The 23,013-nt window shown below is 35.1% G+C and overlaps 2 protein-coding genes across 3 annotated transcripts; one reads left to right on the plus strand and one right to left on the minus strand.

Moving 5' to 3' along the window:
- Positions 1-9,547: 9,547 nt before the first annotated feature.
- Positions 9,548-10,312, minus strand: LOC140014717 (uncharacterized). Its single transcript, XM_072065820.1, has one exon. It carries the CDS (start codon positions 10,310-10,312, stop codon positions 9,548-9,550), a length of 765 nt encoding a protein of 254 aa, XP_071921921.1.
- A 7,590-nt stretch (positions 10,313-17,902) lies between these two features.
- LOC113709406 (caffeoylshikimate esterase-like) lies at positions 17,903-21,650 on the plus strand. 2 transcript variants are annotated; one of them, XM_072066293.1, is made up of 2 exons: positions 17,903-18,695; positions 21,089-21,650. In XM_072066293.1, exons 1-2 carry the CDS (start codon positions 18,057-18,059, stop codon positions 21,467-21,469), a joined length of 1,020 nt encoding a protein of 339 aa, XP_071922394.1. In that variant the 5' UTR covers positions 17,903-18,056; the 3' UTR covers positions 21,470-21,650. The 2 variants fall into 2 exon arrangements, with proteins under 2 accessions (XP_071922394.1, XP_027087963.1); XM_027232162.2 differs by lacking the exon at positions 21,089-21,650 and adding an exon at positions 19,306-19,872.
- Positions 21,651-23,013: the final 1,363 nt, after the last annotated feature.

The raw sequence follows: 23,013 nt of genomic DNA on the forward strand, positions 1-23,013 counted from the left end.
CATCTGCAATTGCAAAGTTTTCGTGCGTCTAAAAATTGAGGCTATTTAGTGTTTGGATTTTGACAAGAGGGGATTGTGGGGTTGAGTGACGATGAGGGCAATGTGCAGTCGCACGTAACAGCCCAGCCAATGTGGCCCTTAATCTGAATTTGGACAATAGCGACGGTTCGTGAAAGGTTCACGGTCTTGATTGACGGACAAAAAAAATGTATGATTTAGTTTACAAGATACATATTGATTTTAATATATGCCGTGCATATTAAAAATAAGGGCAAAATGGCCGGTGACCCTCAAATTATTATGAAATTCAACTTTTAACCCTCAAATTATTAACTAATAAGTTTTAGTTCTCAAACTAATTAAAATATATAATTATAATCCTTCCGTCAACTTGAGTGGCTATGTTGAGTGGTTATGTTTAACAGAGAAAAAGGATTCATGAGATGCTAATGGCTCTCAAACTATTATAAAACTCAACTTTTGACCCTACAATTATTAATGGATAAGTTCTAACTCTCCAACTAATTAAAACGTATAATTCTACTCTTTTCCGTCAACTTGAGTTGTTATGTTGAATAGAAATATCTATTAATAAAGAATTTGGGATGTGTCTAACCGAGTGTTTGATAAATTAAGAAAGTTTAGATATAGTGATGTAAAGTTTGGAGGAATTTTACTAGAGAATTGATTATTTGAGAGATTTAAAAAGTTCAAACTTGGAAGTGAACCAAGACTTGATGGAATATTCCTAGAAAATGAATTGTGTGCCATATTTATGTCATTAAGAGAAGCAAGTGAATCCAATGAATTTGGAACAATACCAAAAAATGAGTTAATTTCCCTATCAACTCAATTAATTCAAGTTGCCTATCCTTAATAAAATTTCTCTATTTAGGGTTTTGGGTTTTAGATTTTCAATTGATTTTGGTCATGTTCAGCAATTGGAGATTTGGTAAATTAATTTATCAGTCAAATGGGGTAAAATAATTTTACCCTAGTACATGTCCTGTGAAAACGAAAACATCCCTCAATTATTGCCTTACCATGCATGTGGTGATGTTTGTGCTTGATATAACGATTCAAATTGATGGAAGGGTTAAAATTATATGTTTTAATTAGTTGGAGGCGTAAAATTGATCAGTTAATAATTGGAGGGTCAAAAGTTAAATTTTATAATAGTTTGAGGGCTATTGCTGCGCATGTCCTGCTATTTTTGTTAAACATAATGGCTTAGGTTGACAGAAAGGTTAGAATTATATGTTTTAATCAATTGGAGGGCTAAAACTTATCAATTAATAATTAGAAGGTCAAAAATTAAATTTTATAATAGTTTTAGGGCTGCTGGGACATTTTGCCCAAAAAATGTGCTACTAATTTGTATTGTTTTCGAGTTGATTTACATGTTGCTGTACCATCCCACCCTCAAATTCCATTAATCTGGGCCATTAATAACACCTTTTCATGCCAACACAAAAAGCTTGCTGCAATCTAAAAAATTCTGGCTCCGTTTGGATTAGCTGTTTTTGGGGGTATTTTTGAAATATTTTACTGTAGCAATATATGTGAAAAACTTTTACTGTAGATGTTTTTAATGGTGTTTTTGGGGTGCTTTTGAAAATATATTTTGGCTATTTTTAAGATTTAAAATTTTAATGAGGTATTTTTAAAATTGCATAAAATCTTACCACAACTCCCTCCCCGTCCCTCCTCCCCCTCATCCCTCATCCCCTCCCCTATTTTTGGTGGTATTTTTTGAGGTATTTTTGGGGATATTTGGGATGTATTTTAGGGTATGTTTATAACTTAAAACATGTTTGGATATTTTTTTAAAAATTTACACCACTCACCACCATCCCTCATCTCCACCAGGGCCTCCCTCCTTCCTTTTCCCTTTCTTTCTCCTTCATCCCCTCCCCCTTCCATTCTCCCCCTCCTTCTCCCTCTCTTTCTCCTTCTTCCCTACTTCTCTTCCACTCCCCCGTAGGTCCACCCTGAAATTGCTGACTCGACCTTCCTCCGGATCAAGTTGCGGTCAGAAGGTTGTGACTAGTGTGACCAAAAGGTCGCAGCTGGAGCTACTGCTGGTTCTTGGGGGAGGAGAGGAGAGGAAGGAGGAAGGAAGAGGAGGAATGAGGGGGGAAAAGGGAGGGGGAGGAGCAACGGTGGAGGTAATAGTGACGGTGGAGAAAGGAGGAAGTGGTAGATGGTGGTGGTGGGTGGTGGGTGATGGTGATTAGAGGAAGAAGAAAAGGTGATTAGATTTATTTTTATTTTTTAAGTTGTATTTGAAATATAAGGAGTGTTTTTTAGTGGTATTTTTGGAGTGTACTATTGTAGATTTGTAGATGAAAAACAAGTATTTCAAAAACTCTCAAATCCAAACTCTCAAATCTATATTATGGTGAATAGTTGATATTCAACCATTTCAAGTATGTCAAAATAGGAGTGATTTGATTTTCCATTCCTAGTGTATTAGGAAACTGACCTCACAACCTTGGTACATAGTAGATTATTTGAAATAATTGGTATAGTACTTTCTATGATGCGATACATCTGAAAAAATATGTGATTGAAAAGATAAAAGAATTCTTGTAAAGCGTATTTGTGGCACAAGCAAATAATTATTTACAAATAAAATTCAAATATAATTATTAAACTCGTCCGGTTAATCACTCAACCCGATGAACCAATCACCAGGCCAGATCGGGTTACTAATTTCATTGGATAAGAAGCCAAACCAGTCAAATCTGGTGCAATCCACTTGATTCAGTAGTTCACCGAGGAATCCAAATGGATTCTCAATAATTGGTTGATTTTTTTTTTCATTTTTGGGCCAAATGTAAAAGTTTGATCCTTGAATCTCATCCTTGTTGACGAAACGTTCGTTCAGATGTATTTATTTACTTTTTTATTGTATAACGAATCCAACTTTCATACTAAAAGTGTTCGTATTATTATGTAAAAATGGTTGATAATTAAAGAAATAATTTTTTAGGTAAAGTATTAAAATTTTTTTAATTCTATTTCATTCAAAGTTTGTTGTTTTACAAAATAAAATAATTTTTTTGAATACATGTTTTATGTTTGTAAAGGATGATATAAGAAAATTGAGCCATTTATTAATGTTTATATATTTCTAATATATCTTTCTAGATGTAATAATTAGTAATATTTAAAACTAGTTTATTTATAAGTTCTACATATATTAAGCTAACTAATATATTACAAGTATTTATAAATATTGTTTTAGCGATCCATTGGTTTAACCACCAACTTGCCTATTGAACCAATGAATCATCCGCTCAGTCCTTTTGCAGTGTTCCTTGCCATGCAAAGTTTAATAAATATGCTCAATATGCCAAAAAAAACATTGGAAAGATTTTATTTTCTTCATCCAAAAGAAAAATAGGGAAGAAAAAGGAAAAGTTGAGCTGAAGCCAAACCATAATAAACCATTGGTAGCCATTGATTCTAATGGGATAAGAAAGAAAAGATGGTTTTCCTACAATTTTTTTATGGTGATAGTATGCATTGAAGTTATTTTTACTAGTATTAGAGATTTATCTCATTATCTTTAAAATACCATAACAAGTGAATGTGTATGAGCCCTCAAACACCCCAAATGTTGGAGTAGGAACCTGAACCTAGAGTTAGCACAATGAACACTATAGGCAATTTGGTAAGCTCGAACTAGTTTCCCAGAAAATGTATTAATAATAATATCCCTCTTCTTCTTCTTCTTCTTATTTTTTCTATGACTTCTTGGATTTTTTAGACATAAAACAGAAGAGACCGAAGGGGATAATGCCAAATCGTGTGGAGTAGTACATGTCATCCTCCAAAAAATGTGAAGTGGCTCAGTCCCTTGGCCCTTGTAACAGGCAAGAACAGGTCCTCCTCAATCTCCATCTTTTTAGGAGACTAACCAAGTTAAACACTCTTCTCTTCCTCACTCTAAGTTTCTTAGCCCACGAAGTGATACTACAAGATTTGTTTCTTCTTTTGGAGACCTATTTAATTGTCCTTGTACTATTCAATTTTAACATATACTATATGTTATATACCGTGCTAATGAAATAATTAATGTAGTTGTGAACTTGCTCAAGAATTATTCCGGTCCCTTTTTCTAATTTTAAGAATGGATGTCCTCTTTGAAGAAATCAATTGCAGTTCGAAGTCAAACTCAATAGTGATGAGGCTTTTGAGATCTGCTATGGATGAAGCACATGAAAAAGTTCAATCTCAAATTGGACCTATTGAATTTCTTCAAAGATCAAAATTTTATGAATTGGCAGCAATTCTAGTGGATGGTAGTCTCAACATTGTTGAAGAAGAGGAAGATATTCAAGAAACAAACCGCAAGAAAATGCTCTCTAACTTTACAGAAATCAAACACTGGCTGCAGAGATGCATTGCAGAAATGAGGATTTTGATAATTGAGAAAGACAAGGAACTAATGGAGAGGGTAGAGAATGAGTTGAAGCTTCGGCGTGCAGCGGAGTTAAATGCAAGAGACTTGGCTTATTTACGGGAGAAACTAGAGACTGAGAGAACAAAGGGTGCAGACCTATGTTTTCAGACTCGGACCGGGTATAGAGTCGGTCGAGCTCAGGGGTCAATGGGTTCGACCGAGTTTAATCGGGTCGAGCTCATAATTTTATATTGTATATAAAATATCTAAAAGTATGTTAATATTAATAAAAATATATTTATATATATTTGATGTTTTAAATATATTTAACAAGAAAATACAAAGAAATTAGAGTGATCAAGTAGTAATTTATATTATTTAATGAACATTAACAAGTTTAGAATTAAAATTATGGATTTGATTGAAAAATAACATCAAATTTTAGGACAACATTTATAAAGTATGAAATATTTGAGATATATTAACAAGTTTTAACAATTTAGAGGTCAAAACATAATATTGAAAAAGTTTGATCTTTTTTTAAAAATTGCTCTGGTTGAACCGGTTTTCCAATTTTTTCCTGGCCAAACCTGGTTTTTGACTGGATTTTTAGTCTTCCGATTTTGAAGAACAACTCGGACCAGATGCCTGGCCGGTTCTAGGTTCGATCGGTCAGACCGGCCGGTCCGGTCCGAGTTTAAAAACACAGGTGCAGACCTCCCGGATTATATTCCAAGCAGTGAAGATATTGAGGATGACCGAGCCCAAGGTGGTGATATTCGTGAATTGAAGAGTTCCGTGGATCAGCAAGTTTTAAATATCAAGCAAAAATTGGAGGATGAGCACCAAATTTTGACAAGAAGGATTAGAGGTAGAAGTTCCAGGTCTTTCGATAGTGAACTTTATTCCAAACTCTTCGACGAGGATACATATACAGGTTCTGGATGGATAGAAGACAAGGTTTTGTGCACGACCATGTTTCAAGATTCAAGTTTATGGGGAGAAACATCTCGAAAGAATCCACCAAAGAATTCAATATATAAGTTCGGAACTCAACCATGACCCAAAAATTTAAATTATTAGGTTTTAAATCCTTACTTACATATTAACCGATCTACCTTTCTCTTTTGGACCAATGTAGGACATTATCTTTTACTCATAAACCTAACAAATCTTGCATTCATGCGTAACTCCATTTGAAACTCTAATATCAATTTGATGGAGAAAAACGCCTCGAAAGAATCCACCAAAGAGTCCAATATATAAGTCAGAAACCCAACTCTGATCCAAAAGTTTAAATTATTAGGTTTCAGATCATTACTTACATGTTAACTGCTCTATCTCTATCTTTTGGATCAATATGATTCATAATCCTTTAATTATGAACCTAACACAAGTTGCTGAAAAATTCAATAAACCCTAGAAAGAACAATGTGATGATTTAGCAGATGAGTTTTGACATAGATATTCTAAAAGGAACATTAGATCTCGCCTTTAAGATGTTGCAAAGTGCTGAGGTGTTTCCATTAGAGAAGCAGTGGACGTGAAGCATTGAGAAAGATGTAATTGTGATTTCAGTTAAGGGCTTCATAAATGGCATTCAACAAAATTTTAAAATAGGATTTGAGAAGAGAGGCTAGTCTTTTCCTGTTGGCTTCAGCAGGGAGAAATGGATAGAATTGATCAATGATGCAAGAGCCTTGCACGATGAACTAAGTGCCTTGTGCAGCCAGGGTAAGATAGAGGAGAAAAGATTAGAAATGCATGAGCTTTCCCGTTTCCCATCATCAATCAAGCGAACAACCAGTAAGCCTTTACCAGAAGTTTTGTGTAAGGTTCCTGAGAAGGATTCAGATCAAGGAGGAAGCCACTATGTTTCTGTTAACAGGTATCTTGGGAGGAAAACATCTAGTCACCGTATTATGAGTGACCAACTAGTATTTATAGGAGTACAAACATAACCAACTATTTACAAGAATACCCTTACTAACTTATTATCTACAAGACTACTGATATTCTCCTAACACTCCCCTTCAAGTTGGAGCATATATATCATAAGCATCCAACTTGTCACAAATGTATTTTACCCTAGAACCCCCTAAACTCTTGGTAAACAAATCAGCCAATTGATCTACAGATGGTACATGAGATGTCTTGATGACTCCGTCAAGCAATTTCTCTCGAATGAAGTGACAATCAACTTCAATATGTTTTGTCCTTTCATGAAACATTGGGTTAGACGCAATATGGACAGCCGCCTAATTATCACACACTAAATTCATAGGCTGTTTATGCTCAAACCCAAGTTCAAGTAACATGCTTTTCAACCAAACCAACTCACACACAGTGTGAGCCATAGCGCGGTATTCAGATTCTGCACTTGATCTGGATACAACTGTTTGCTTCTTACTCTTCCACGACACTAAATTACCACCAACAAACACACAATATCCTGTGGTCGATCTTCGATCTGAGGCAGAACCAGCCCAATCTGCATCACTATATCCTTCAATATCAGTGTGTCCATGATTTTGATACAGTAACCCTTTTCCAGGAGCACTCTTAAGATACCTGAAAATCCGTACAACAGCATCCCAATGACTAGTACGATGGGTATCAAGAAATTGACTCACAACACTCACTGCAAACGAAATGTCAGGTCTCGTTACAGTGAGATAATTTAATTTACCCACAAGTTTTCGATATTGCTTAGGATCATCAAGTAATGCACCTTGATCTCTTGCTAATTTCACATTGGGATCTATAGGAGTATCCACAGGTCGACAATCTAACATCCCAACTTCACTCAACATATCGAGTACATATTTCCTTTGACATAAATAAATCTCATATTTAGACCGAGCTACCTCAATACCCAGAAAATACTGTAGATGACCTAAATCCTTTATCTGAAAGTTTGCCTGCAGATTGGATTTAAGTTTCTGGATCCCCACAACATCATCACCTGTAATCACAATATTATCCACATAAACAACTAATAAAATTTTACCAGCATTAGAATGTCGATAAAATACAGAGTGATCTACTCCACATCTTGTCAGACCGAACTCCATGAGAACACTACTAAACCGGCCAAACCAAGCCCTTGGAGATTGCTTCAATCCATATAAGGACTTTTTCAAATGACAAACCAACCGCGGATTCTCCCCCTGAACAACAAATCCAGGAGGTTGTTCCATATATACCTCTTCTTCCAAATCTCCATGCAGAAATGCATTTTTCACATCCAACTGATGCAATGGCCAATTATATGTTGCTGCCAAAGAGATAAGAAGACGAACAGAGATAATCTTTGCAACAGGAGAATATGTTTCAAAGTAATCGATTCCATACACCTGAGCAAATCCTTTAGCTACCAGACGAGCCTTCAATCTATCAATAGAACCATTAGGTTGTACTTTTATAGTGTACACCCATTTACAACCAACAACCGGCTTACCGACGGAAGATGGACAAGATCCCAAGTACCATTTTTCTCCAAAGCAAGCATCTCTTCTTGCATAGCAAACCTCCAACCAGGATCATTGAGAGCATGGGTAATAGACTTAGGAATGGATACCGAATCAAGAGATGCAACAAAAGAAGAATATAACAGAGAGATACGAGAATAAGAGACAAAATTAGAAATAAGATGAGAAGTACAATGTCTCTTACCTTTACGTAAAGCAATAGGAAGATCTAACTCACAGGAGGGCGTCATACCTGGATATGAAGATTGAGAGTTAATTGGTGAAGTGCGTAGCATATCAGGAACTTTCTCAACCATGGAACGACGAGAATAAACTTGAGGATGATGACGAGATAATCGAGTGGTGAAATCTGGTGAACCAAATAACTCAGGTAATAAAGATGAAGGGACTGGTAAAACAGGAGGAGGAAAAGAGGAACACTGGTCTAACTCACAAGACATACCTTGCTTCATAAAATAAGGAGTGGATTCAAAGAAAATAACATCAGCACAAGTGAAAAAATGATTTAAAACTGGATTGTAACATCTATACCCCTTTTACGCTCGTGCGTATCCTAAGAAAAATACACTTAATGGCACGAGAATCTAATTTATCCACCCCGAGAGCAAGCTGATGAACAAAACACACACAACCAAAAATACGAGGAGGTAATTTAAATATAGGATCCTGAGGAAAAAGAATAGAGTGAGGTAGTTGGCCTCCAAAAATATTGGATGGCATGCGATTAATTAAATAACATGCAGTTAAAACTGCATCAAAAGGCATCAATTTTTCTTTCAGCAACTCCATTCTGTTGTGGAGTGTGAGAACAAGAGGACTGATGAAAAATACCGGACTTAGTCATAAAGGTATCAAAAGGAGTGAAAAAATATTCTTTCGCATTATCACTGCGAAGTATACGTACATGCACACCAAATTGAGTCTTTATTTCTGTAACAAATGCACAAAAAATGGAATATAGTTCTGAACGATTTTTCATTAAATAAAGCCATGTAATTCTGGAAAAATCATCAACAAAGATTACAAAATATTTAAAACCTAACTTTGAAGTTACTCGACTAGGACCCCAAACATCAGAATGAACTAACAAAAAGGGTTTCGAAACCCGTTTATTGACCCTAGGAGCAAAAGAAACACGATGATGCTTTCCTAATTGACAAGACTCACATTCTAATGAAGACAACTGACTCAAAGTAGGGACCAACTTCTTCAAATTTTGTAGAGACGGATGACCCAAACGACAGTAAATTTCAAGAAGAGAAACAGTAGCAGGGCACGCAATCGGACCATTAGAGTTGAGAAAGTAAAGACCATTATGCTCATGTCCTCCACCAATCGTCCTCTTTGTCTTCAAATCCTGAATAACAACAAAATCAGGAGAAAAAATAACTGAACACTATAGAGATTTAGTAAACTTACTAACGGACATTAGATTAAAAGGTAAATTGGGAACGTAAAGAACAGAAGGCAGCAGAAGAGATGAGTTAATTTCTACAGTGCCTAGTCCTTTAACTTTAGTTGTAGATCCATCAGCTAAAGTAACATGAGGGAAGGAAGTAGACTCTTGAAAATTAGAAAAATTTCTAGAGGTACCTGACATATGATCAGTAGCTCCGGAATCAATGATCCATGAGTCAAAATTAGATTATGTGGAGAGACAAGCCATAGCATTACCTTTTTGTGCTACAGAAGTAGAGGGAAGAGATGCGTGATTTACAGTTTGGTACTGCAGAAATTTGATATAATCTTTCTCAGATATGGTAACAGTCTTCTGAGACCCTTGTGCTAAAGAACTTGATTCAGCTTGGTCAGTGGTAACCGTATTAACAAACCGAGGTGATTTTCCATTTAAATCCCAACAAGTATCACGAGTGTGATTCTTTAAACCACAATGATTGCACTCACGGGTGCCTCGACCTCCACGACCCCCATGACCTCCTCTACTTCTTCCTCCACGAGAGCCACGTCCAAAATTAAATTGCTCTGTCCGATTGTTATTAGCAATTAAAGCAGATTTGTCAATAATTAGAGCACCATCACCCTGTGCATTGTCCTTAGATGCAGAACGTAAGACCCAAGCATACGCCTCTGCAAAGGATGGTAATTGTTCACCTGCTAAATTTTGAGATTTGATTGGTTCAAATTCTGGCTTGAGACCAGCCAGGAATTTGAGCACAAGCATTTGTTCTCTTTGCCTCTGCATAACCGTGATATCACTTGAGAAAGGCATTACAACATTTAATTCCTCTGAGACTCGCTTAAGATCAGCAAAGTATTCAGTTACTGTCTTGTTATCTTGTTGCAACTGAAAATACTCCAAAGAAATATCATACATCCGTGAGAGATTACTGCAATATAATAATCGGGCATAATCCCAAACTTCTTTTGTTGTCTCACAAGGAGAACGCATGTAAGCAATTCGTGGCTCTATAGAATTCCATATTGCTCCAAGAATTTAAGCATCCTCTTGAATCCACATTAGTTTCTTGCTGCCCTCCGTAGGAGAGTCATCTGTGAGATAACGTTGCTTTCCTAAGCCTGTCAGATAAATCTTAACAGCTTTTGACCACTGTTGATAATTGGTATCATTCAGCTTCCAATTTGTGATTTGAGGCATCACCATTGGCATAATATTAGTGGACGTCACAATACCTTTTGATAAACTTTCAGCCATAGCGAATAGCACTTCAAACCCAAGAAAGGGTCAAAACTCGAGACGAACAGTACGCGTGAACAGTGCGCCGTGAACAGTGCCGCGATGAACAGTGCGGCGTGAACAATACTTTTGCTAGATGTTTAACCTGAACCTTAGGACTCTTGCTCTGATACCATGTTAACAGGTATCTTGGGAGGAAAACATCTAGTCACCGTATTATGAGTGACCAACTAGTATTTATAGGAGTACAAACCTAACCAACTATTTACAAGAATACCCTTACTAACTTATTATCTACAAGACTACTGATATTCTCCTAACAGTTTCAAAGATGGTAAAGAATCATGAGTCCTTTATTCAGAAACAGCGTGAATGTGAAGAGTGGAATTGGCTAGCAAGAGAAGTTCTTCGAAGGAAGGGGACCTCATCTATTAAGAGAGACAAGGATCCTGATGAACTGGAAAGTAGAATACGGAAAGTTATTGAGAGACTGGACAATCTTATGATGTGGGACGGTTATCTAGGATATAATAAAGGATTTTGTGATAAGACAACAGTTTTGGAGGCAAGTTTGACAAAGATTGATAGAACAGCTAATGAGAACATAAATGCAGAAAGTGGGGTAGACTTGAGTAATAAAATAAGGAAACTCGAGCAAGAAAGGGATGATCTGAAATTGCAGAGCTTCATCATTGACGAAATCTACTTATTAATTCTTGTATGTTTTGCAAAAAACTTAGACCTTGCTCTCTTGAATGAAAACAACAAGAGCCTCATTAGAGGTGGTAGTCATAATCTGTCTTTGAATGATTCCGAAGATGATCATGGAGTCAAAATAAACGATCTTCAAATTCAGAAGGTAGGCGAATCTGAAGAAGAAACTGCATGCGAAATTTTGCAGCATTACCCGGAAAGCTCTATTAGGGAGAATGTATATTCAGTCTACTTTCAGGAAACAGTTATTGAATTGGATACGAACATTAACAAAATGCTGATGATTACCTTCTGAAGCAAGAGCTGATGGAAGTCGTCTTTGGTGAGACATTGCAATGTATTGAGAAGAGTGGCAATTTGGTTATAAGGCAACTTCAAATAGAAATTGAAGGTTTTGAAACCTTGATTGATAACCTCCACAGCAGTGACATGGTGCCAGAGACTGTAGGCAGCCTATTAAAAGAGGACTTTATATAGTGTACTTTGGAGAGCTTTTCAATACATTGAGAACAGAAAGAGATGCTTATAACATTGAGATACTAGTAAAAGAGGAGATATATCAGTTTGTCTTGGTTGAATTGGTGAAAGAATTTTGTGTTACCCATTGGACAATCCAAAACATGGAACCGGATGCAAATTTCTAAAGATTTTCCTTCTACAAAATTGGATATGTATGAAGAGCAAAACCTAATTGAAAAGCCTGACTCCTATTTTAGGAACTGCAATTAAGAGGAAATTGTGAACACAAGTAATCAGACAAAGGAACTCAGAGATCGTTGTGTTGAGGTGGCTGAGCATTACAGTATGGAATTACTGTCATATGATGTTGAGAGAACTTTCAGTACAAAGAGCGAATTATTATAAATATCATCAGATAAACTGCTTGAAAGCAAGGCATCGGTACTACATATGGAGAATAGTTCAGGCTCCATAGCTAAAGACCAAAAAGAAGATGATCATCATGCCTTGATATATCCTACAGAGGTGGTTGACTCCAAAGGACAATACGCCTATGAAGTTGAAGAAAATGAAGTGCTTCAACAAAATCAATCTGTTTTCTCCCCTGTCGTGGGATTTCAGCGACTAGTAGTGGATTTTGAGCAAATGTTACACAGAAAGTTAGAATCGTATTGTTTGAGGTATCTAACTCAGATCTTTAAAATTTTCAACCAGTATCCTAGTACTCTACTATATAGAGTTATTGCTAGCACTTGGGCGGTTGCACCAGCGGCGAAACCAAAAAAAATTCTTAGTGGGGGCAAAAGTCATTCTAAAATTTTTTACCTACTTTTTTCCTAGTTTTTTAGGCAAAAAAAAAAAATTTCACGAACAAGTACAAATGATGTATATGTTCCATGAAAAACATAAAAAACAAACTCAAAATTATTAATGTAATAATTATTTATTTGAAAAAGAAAACTAAATCATTTACAATTATTCACAACGAGTTTTCATATTTTGATAACGGTTTACAACCTTCTCATTTTGAACTTTACGAAATATATTTTTCTCAATGTAAAGAACTAAACAATCATTAATCCAAGTGTTTCCCATTCTATTTCGTAGCCGATTTTTCACTATATTCATAACTGAAAAAATCTTTTCTACAGTAGTTGTAGCAACAGACAAAATTAAAGCCAACATTAGAAGCATATAAACCAATGGATACACAAAATTTTAGGGGACACACTTGAAATTATATTAAAATTCTATGAATACTATAGAAATTTAAAGGTCCCAGTGCCCCCACTATAGAATTCTAAGGGCCCCTGGGTTGCAGTGATAAATAATTATACCAAGACAGCGTATTAATTTATCTCAAGAAAGAATTCTAAAACTTGTACATTGTTGCACCCTTCCATTTGAGCCAAGGAAGAAGGATCAATCTCTTTATTTGGTGTCTGCAAACTACTAGTCTGCAAATATTTTTGTCTTTAGGTAAATTGATTATTTTGCTGGAAAGCATTTGTATCTTGGGATCATAAGAAAGCTTATGAGACTTTAAAAATCTGTTTCCAGGGTGGAGACGCTGAAGCATCAAACAAATGGATTAGCTCAGCTTGCGACCTCAATAAGAAAAAAGAAGTCGCTTTACAAGAAGGCTTTCATAACTAGATCCCACAATTTGCAATTAGCTGAAACTGAGGTAGCTGAAAGCACAAGTGAATTTTTCAAAAACTAGCTGCCAATTATCTTGAAACAGAACTTACTTCTTGTTTACTATATTTTTCTATAATCGAATATGGGTCTGTTTGATAACATAAAAAACGCTGAAACTGAACCTTTTCAGACATTCAGATGTTTCGAGTGTTTGATAAATGAAAATCTATCTACCAAACTTGTTAAGCAGTGCTGAACTTGTGTGTATTTTTTTCAGTACAATGATCCTAACTGAATGCTTAATTCTGATAAGAATCAATAGAATTATTTCAAATATCTTATCTATCTACCAAATTTACCCTTATTTGTTAATTATGTTCAAAATTCTTATCTAATTAAACAACTCGATATTTTCTATCTAATGGTTTTCAGTTTCTCTTTTCTCCTTTTTTAATGACTTTCACATTTTCTCCGTACTCCTCATATAATATATTTCATCTTTTATATTAATTTGATTTAAAAATAAATATTGTCATTTTTATACCTAATTATTTTAAACTAATTAAATCATAGGTTCTATTTCTTTTTTGAATGAAAAGATATAAGGGTAAAATTGTCAAATTAAACTTATTAAGCATTCAGTTATAAAAATTTATCAAACGGTATAAATAGGTTTAGCATTAAAATTCAGATATTCATATATTTCTTTTCAGTGCTTAAAATTCAGCAAATTAATTGTTTCAGTATTCAGATTTCAGAATTCAGACTTCAAAATTCACATTCAGTTTTATCAAACGGAACCTATATCATTAGAATTTTACGAAAAAAAAAGCTCAAGATTACAATGAGCTTTGAATGTTTTATACCCTACAGACCAGCGATTTCTTCATTTGTACAGGTTGATTTGCTTGGGAATCAAGTGGGCAAACTTCTATGCCTACTCGAGAACATATACTTAATACTACGCCAATATTCAGCAGTTCTATCTCCATATTTTGGGGTGAGCAGAATTATGTTTTACATAAATGCTGGGCTTTGTAAGATACTGAAACACTACATAAGGCTTACTTCACTCCTGCACTGCTTTCTTTTGCCTCTTTTTTGTCTCCTGCAAGTTTTACTTAGCGTCTGTCGTCTAAATGACTGCACTATGCAGGTTTTGGACATGTTAAAATTGATCAAGAAAGAGTTAGCTGAAGGAGCTGCTTGATTGCTAAATGTGGTTTCATGGCTGGTGATTTTGTGCGACGTGTCACAATGTTGTGGAGTTCGTTTTCTTTGACAAAGTCTATACCGTCGTCGGCAACATACATATGGGAACAATATAAATTAAATAATTAATTAATCAGTTAAATAACTGATTAAATAACTAATTAATCAGTTTAACTTAAAAAATTGATAGGTTGTCGAGCCGTGCAATAATAAAAACCTACTCAAACATAGTATAATATCTGTAGATAGTGATAAGTAGGGTCGAATTCACAGGAACTAAGGATAATTGTCTCTTTTGAAATTCAAACTGACAAGGGGGTGTCTTCGTATATAAATGATAATAATTAAACGATGCAAATAAAAACAAATAACCAACTAAAAATTAAACGGCAAATTATTAAAACCAAATTAATAACTAAGCTCTAGCCAAGAAATAATTTCAGCAATGGTTCACCTAATTGATCATCGATGCAAAGGTAATTCTAATTATTGACTAATAAATAAGTTATAACTGCTAAACAAGCAATGACAGTCAACTCCTCCTTACTATGTCGGTGATTAAGGTACGACCATGAATCACTACTTTAATCGAGAAATAATTCTAGGTACGACCGTAATATTTAATTCCCCAGTTGCCTTGCGTATTAGAAGAGTCCTATTCTAACCAAATAACACACTATCAGGGTTATTTTAGATTAGCCCGCGTATTCCACTGATACAAATCCAATCACGCTAATTGTCACTATTTTGAAACAATTAAACAATTACGGATTTAACGCTCCAATTGACATTAGATTGCTAAATTAATTCAACGTCCGAGTCCTGAATACTCAATTAATAGAACCACCATAAGTACTACAATCAGAGAATATGTAAATACTAGTAAATAAAAGAAATAAATAAAATTAATTCAATCTCACAATTTTTAGATGAACCAAAGTTTCTGTTATTTCTTAACTAGAAAAAAAGATTTAGTTCATCTCTGTTGGAATAATCCCACGCAAAATTGCAGTAATAATTGTTGAGTGCATCGTCCTCAATTCAGATGAAAAATCCGAATGAATAAGAATAAGGAAAAACTACAAAGTCAAAAGACCGACTAAAGTTTTTTGATTGCCTCTGCGGCACACCATGGAATAGTAGGAAAACTAGCAAACCCCCGCCCTCCCTCCCCCATTTTCCTGCGGCTGGCTCTTCCCAAAAACTAACCAATAAAACTGGGAATCATAAATTCCAATTTGACTCCTTTCCTATTGAGCCGCCGCCCACAAACAAGGAAACTACTAATTAGTAAGTTTCCTATTATTACTAAACTACCTTTGTCAACTCAAATTAAACAATCATTAATGGAATATTCCGGGCACCACGTTGAACTTCCAAATGAGAGTTGGTGTCACACATCTTTCCCGCACCTTCTGAACACGTTAAGATCTGAGTTGACGCGATCACGCCAAACAGCATTTGTAGTGCAAAATTTGCACATTTTTACCACATTTTGCTCTAATTCCTTGTGATCAGTACAAATACCAAAAGTAAATAGAATTCACCAATTAATATATATTTGATAAGATAATATGAGGGAATTAATTATAAAATAAATGACAGAATTGCGACCTATCAATTTAACTGATTAAAAGTTTTTGAAATAATACTGCAACAATTCTTTTTAAAAATTTTTCCAAGTCAAGTGCTAAAGTCCTACAAGAATATTGAAAATGACAAATTGGCCCTGGCGATGGAGCTAAGCTTAGATTCAAGCTCGATGAAGAGTGAAACTGGGGTATGGAAATTATTGCCTTTTTCTTAGAAAACTCTGCGACACTGGCTTGTCAACTTTTAGATGTTCTCAAGGGTCTACTTAGATGGCAACTCCAGTCCACCCACATAAAGTCGTATACTATTTACCAGGGCATCTTTATCTTTGCTCCAAAACATGGACGGTGCGAAGTCCCGTCAATAATTATGGGAGATATGAAATGATGAAAAAAGCATTTTTCTCATCAATTTTCGTCCTTCCTGTTCTTATTCTAAAAAAAAAAAGTGCCTTCCTGTTCTTAGTCTGAATTTTCCTCCTTTGCGCGTCAAAAAAAAGTGCCTTCCTCTTTTTGGTAGCTTGTGATGCTGGGCCAACTTTTATGGTGACATTTTGCATGATTCCGTCCCCATCAAAATTCTTCCAACAATGGCTATCAAATCAGCTCTGGTTTTCTCAATTCTACACTTAATGTCAATGTTTTAAAATCCGAACCGTCAATTGAATCGATGAAGTGAAAGGATCGAGATTTAATCGGTCGGATCGGTTCAATCCCGGTTCAATGAATTTTTAAAAAAATAATTTATATAAATATATATATATGCACAAAATAAGACATGCAATAGACTAATTTAAAACTTTATATGATGAAAAATTTACTATTTTTGAATAACTTGGATTTTCAAAAATAAAATTTTTAAATTATAAGTTAAAACAAATAAATTTCATTTCAATTTCAATTATATTTACCAAAATAATCTTAAATCCAATCCAAAAATATCACAATATCTTGAAATTATACGAAATTCAAGTCTATGAGAATTTGACATTGTGAACTTAAATTTTAATTTACGTCTTTGGGATTTAGAGATTGCAATTTTAAAAAAAAAATTTGCAGTTCGAAGAAGTCAAGAGAATCAAAAATAGAAATGTAAACTTGATAAGAAACAAAAAATGAGTGGTTGTAGCATTAAATAATTTGGGTTAAAGAAAAATAATTCTTTTTTAACTTTTTTCAATTTAATGGACAAAAACAAAATTAAAAAGATGGAAGAAAACATCAATAAATAAAAACTAAAGAGGTTTGATTAAAAAGAGAGTGACAAAAAAAAGAGGGGAGAGAGAGAGTGTGTGTGTGTGTGTGTGTTGAAGATTAAAAAAAAAAAGAGTCATGAAAGAATGAGATTTTGTAGGAAAAATGGAAAAAAGAAATATGGATGTTTGTTATATATATTTATATATAAGTTATCAAAAAAAAACAAATAAGATGTGATGGTGCAATGGTTACTATATTGGTTTTGTATTGCAAAGGTCTTGATAGAAGCATTTTGCAAAACTTTTAAAAAAAAAAGGAGGGGGGGGGGAAAACTTGAAAACCGGTTCAATCCGGTCCGATCCGATTCAGCAATTTTCATGATTTTGATCGAATTTGACTGATTTTCTGACAAAATCAACACTAACATAAAATCGAACCGGTGCCATGACCGATTTGCGGTTCAACCGGCCGATCCGATCCGGTTTTCAAAACACTGCTTAATGTTTAAGCATGCATCAGTAGGAAAAAAAGGGCATTTGCAGCAGAGTTTCCAAGCAACTGAGAGAGAGAGAGGGGGCGGGGGGCGTTGGCTTAGCATATAATACTCCACGCCCCACGCTCAACGGCCAGAAACCTCCGTCCCCTACAAAATAATCATCAAAAGAAAGCAAGAAACTAAGATAATGTCCTTGCACCCAGTTGCGGAAGCTAACGAGAAGAGCCCATTTGGGTCGTTGACTCCGGAGGAATTCTACGCTCGCCATAAGGTCACTCATGGCACCGAGTTCATCACGAATCCTCGTGGCCTTAAACTATTTACTCAATGGTGGATCCCACTTCCCGATTCTGCCAAGCCCCTATTCGGCGTCGTCTGCGTCGTCCATGGCTTCACCTGCGAGTCCAGTTGGTTCGTGCAGCTCACCTCCGTCCATCTCGCCAAACAGGGATTCGCGGTCTGCGCTATCGACCACCAGGGCCACGGGTTCTCGGAGGGTCTCCAGGCTCACGTTCCCGACATCAATCCCGTCGTCGACGACTGCGCAGCCTTCTTTGATGACTTCCGTGAACGCCATGCGCCTCCCGATTGGCCGACGTTTCTGTACTCGGAGTCGCTTGGTGGGGCGATTGCGCTCTTGATTACCCTCCGGAAGGACTTGAAAAGGCCGTACGACGGCATCGTTTTGAATGGAGCTATGTGTGGCGTCAGCGACAAGTTTAAGCCGCCGTGGCCGCTGGAGCATTTTCTTCCCATCGTTGCCGCTGTGGTTCCCACTTGGCCTGTGATCCCCACTCGCGGGAGGATTCCTGAGGTCTCCTTCAAGGTCAGATTCTTACGTGAAAACTTTTAGAGCAACTGTTTTACTACTCCCTAGTAATTTTGATTCCTTTTCAGCAATTGTGTTCTAGCAATTATTTCTCTTTTACCTCGTCGGAGTAATTGTTAGTTTTTCGCATGATATTGTGTTCCTTTTGGTGATTAGGTACATTGATCATTTCTGTGCAAGAAAAAAAATAGACGCACGCTATTACGAATACAAAGTGATATTTTATGAATTAGACCTGCATAATTAGGTTATAAACAACTCTAAACTATAACATTAAAGCTTGATTTGATTCTGTTAATGATTTTTTTAAGCGTATCGGAGTCTGACTTAATTGTCGTTCCAACGAGTCTTAACAAGTCGAACACACCCAATCGAGTAGCGTCATTCGTTTGTAGGTAAATTTGAAACTTTACACTTATTTAGTACCCTTTTTATGAAGTTAATAACAAGCAACAAATCTTGTCCGGCATGCTCTTATTGGTTCATATGATCATACGAGCTATATGAAAAAGAAATGGGTTTCATTGAAAATGCCGATTTGGCATAAAATTTTTCAAGTAATCGAAGTTTTCATCACGTATTTCTTGTTCATTTTGGTTAATCAAAGGTGGAGTGGAAGAGGAAGTTAGCAGTGGCAAGCCCAAAAAGGCCATTGGCTATGCCACGGGCTGCCACGGCGCAGGAACTGCTGAGGTTGAGCAGGGAATTGCAAGGCAGGTTTGAGGAGGTGACGGTGCCACTTCTGATAGTGCACGGTGGTGATAACAAAATATGCGACCCCGCGTGTGCGGAGGATTTGTACAAACGCGCTGCCAGTAAGGATAAGACCATCCACATATATCCCGGCATGTGGCACCAGCTGGTTGGTGAGTCTGACGAGGATGTCGAGCGCGTGTTTGGAGACATTGTGGAGTGGCTTCGGACTAGAGCTGAACGAGACATTGAGAACGGCAGCGGAGATGGTTGTTAGAGCCTTAGCTTAGGCCAGACTAGGTTATAAGAATTCTATACAAAAAAAAAAGGCAATCCGATGCAGCGCAAGATTTGTGCCAGCTCATCTTTGAAAAAATTGTATTTTGTTCTATTATGAGTGTTATATGAATATTAGTAATTGACTATGGATATACAAAGGTTGGGAAAGAAGATCATTAATGTTTAATATAAATTTAATGAACGAATGTCGTATATGAATATAAGTGGTGAATAAATTGTGCATTTTGTATGTTGTAAGCATGTATAACTCTGTATGATAAAAAGAAAGTATTAATAGTATGTAGAATAAATGTAGTAAATTCTATTGTAATAAAACTTAGGTTAATGAATAATAGTTAAAGTGAATAATATTTCTTTGGAAATAAGATAGCTATACTTAGTAATGTTTAGATAAAACAAGATTTTTAATTTTTTTGTTTGGAAATTTGTATCGCTGTATAATTGTATTTTATACCAAAGCATTTGGAATAGGATTTTTTTGACAAGTATTAATCTTGTTATAAATTACTTATTAAAGGCATATTAAACTAAGTGTTTATTTATGGATATAAACATAGAATGGGAGAGTTTGTTCTTAATTAAACATTCATAATGCAAAATAGAAAAAACTTGAATCTCAAATTTTAATTTAGTTTTGGAATATGAAATTAAGAGAAGAGGGATGGATTTGAATTAAGGTTTGAATTTTTTTAAATATAAATCCAATGTTTTGTATAAATATTGTAATATGTAGTTGTTTTGAGTTTAATTAGTATGGATGGATATTTGAAATGTAAAAGAGAGAGAATTGATTAGAACAAAAAAATGGCAATAGATCATTAAGATATCTAAAATTAATGTAATATATTATTTTCTTATACATTATATTTGTTATTTGTGTGACTTATCTATTGGTAAATATATTGATAACTAAGATGTTTACGAAATTAATTGGCTAATTAAGGTCTATATTTAGAGGATAGGTTGAAATAAGCATTTAATGAATAGGTTAAAATTATAGCTTATTTAAACATATTTTTTCTTTGATAGTAGTTAAATAACGTAAGGTTGTCTTTAATTGTGTTGCATTGACACATCATTTTTTTATTAGAGTTTTGGTTGTGTTTCGCGTGAAGAATCCTATGGATAAAAATTTGCCATCCAATTTGTGTTTATTGAAGTTAGATGGCACTGGAAGTTTGCTTTTAGGATTCACATGTGCACAGTAGAAATCTGTTATTTTTTACTTTTGACAGCATTAATCTTGGTATGACGTGTTTGTATTAAAGGTAGCAAAATATATATGTGATGTGAGTTCTAGATAAGAGGTAAGGATCTTATGCTTAGATATTTAGGTCTTTGTTGGTTGATGAGCTTTTTTTGAAACTAACATTTTTGTACGGTTTATTTGTATTTAGATGGCAGCTGCAAGTCAAGGGTTTCCAAATGTTCAAGATGATTATCTAGAGTTGGAGGAAGAATTGAATAGATTGACAATTCTTGGTGGCGCTTGTTTTCCTATGGGTAATAGTTGTCACAATCGGCAAGCTGAACCTCTTGCACGAGCTCAAGCAAATAGTATTCTGCTAAAAAATGAGATCTATGATTTGTTCAAGCAATTTTATAGGCATGAAAGTTGGGGATTTGTTTTGGACAGTGCTTTAGTAAGTGGTAGAAGTCTACCTATGTTGCAACTAATTGCTTCAAGAATGAAGGCAGATGTTGAAGAGCAAATGCTGCGGCAACCAATATCACCTTCCCTTGAGAGTTCTCATAGTTTCTATAGTCAAAATGACTAAAAAACTTGCTGTAATTGGTGTGTGATAGATGTTGGAGTTATTACTTTGTAGCTTGCAGCTAATAGCTTATGTGTTGTGGTATTATTAAATAAGTAGTTGCTTATTTGTCTAATAATTTGTTGTTAATGGTCATGTGTATCTATGCAGATTATTGGATAAAGTTTTGATGTTTATTGCAGTATATGACTTGGTAAATGAAAAGGTGACAAATTAAAAAGGAAAAATCTATTGGTGCTATCTGATAAAGAAGGAAAAGCAAAGTAAATAAAATCTTTAAAACTTAAACTGTTATAGCACATAAATGTTAGTAAGAATCTATATTGTCATACAATTGACAAAAGACATTAGTGAATCTTACTTGAAGAAAAGATGAATTATTTGTTCATAGTTAGCATCTGAAAGGAATCTACAAATAAGAATACACATAATACTTGATACCTAGGAAAAAGTTTCTCAACTCCATTTGGTTTGTAAATCTAGACTATAAAGCTATTAATGGACTATGGGATGAAGACCAAAGTCTCGCCTAGTTCCAACTCATGTGTTTTGATGAAGATTTCCTAGTAGCTTGTGAATTGCCTTCCTTGCATTCCAACTTAAAAAGCTTTATATCCAGTTCTTAAAGTGACAACTGGAGTTTTATTGCTATCTATGATATGTTCGAGAAACTTTGGAATTTTCTAATGAAAAAGGCAGGGAAAAATAGTTCATGTGTGTAAAGTAGTGTATAAGAGATTAGTTAAGGAAATGATAAAAGGACTGAGCACATAGACTTACAAATTTGTCTCTATTTTTCTTGTTATAAACTTGATAAAAAGCTATAGAATCTGCTTCATCTTGAACTATGTTTGGCTTTATTGATGAGCAAACATGTTGATATAAGATGTATTTAGCCTTTTTATCTGGTATAAGTGATGAATAATAAAATTTGTGTGATATGACTATGTAGCTAATCTTTTTGGATTTGGTAGAAAAGGATTTGAGCTTAACATACCATTGCTTCCTGGAACATGTTGCTTTAGTATATCAGAGAGTGGGACTGTCCAAGGGAATTTTGTGTTCATCTTGAACTTTGAGAATAACATTAGATCAAACTTCAAGTCTCCATTGTGTCAAAGAAGTATTTTGCTGTCTGTATGGATCGGGTTGTCTTTTCTAAATTCCAACCATCCAGATGCAAAGCTGCCATTATCAACCTCAAGGTTCCATGACTTGAAGCTCTGTACAATTGTAATATTGCATTTTTTATAATGTTCCAATAGAAAGATGAATTCAGTTGAAAGGCTCTACAGAATATTTTTTTTGTTAAAGATTGAGTTGAGTGAAACAATATGTAGTATATGATTAATTAAAAAGCTATAGAGTATTGAAAGTAAATATGAAGACCTTTTGTTTGTTGCTGCATTTTAGCAAAAAGCAACATTTTGTGACATTGTCCATTGGTGTTGATGGTACGAATGAACTTGCAAAATCAGTGTTTATAGCCATGGTAGAGCAATGAAGGCCTTTGTAGTAGCTAGCAGGAAGCAGTGTAAGTTGAGTTT

Source organism: Coffea arabica, chromosome 9e, assembly GCF_036785885.1.
Source record: "Coffea arabica cultivar ET-39 chromosome 9e, Coffea Arabica ET-39 HiFi, whole genome shotgun sequence".
NCBI lineage: Eukaryota > Viridiplantae > Streptophyta > Magnoliopsida > Gentianales > Rubiaceae > Coffea > Coffea arabica.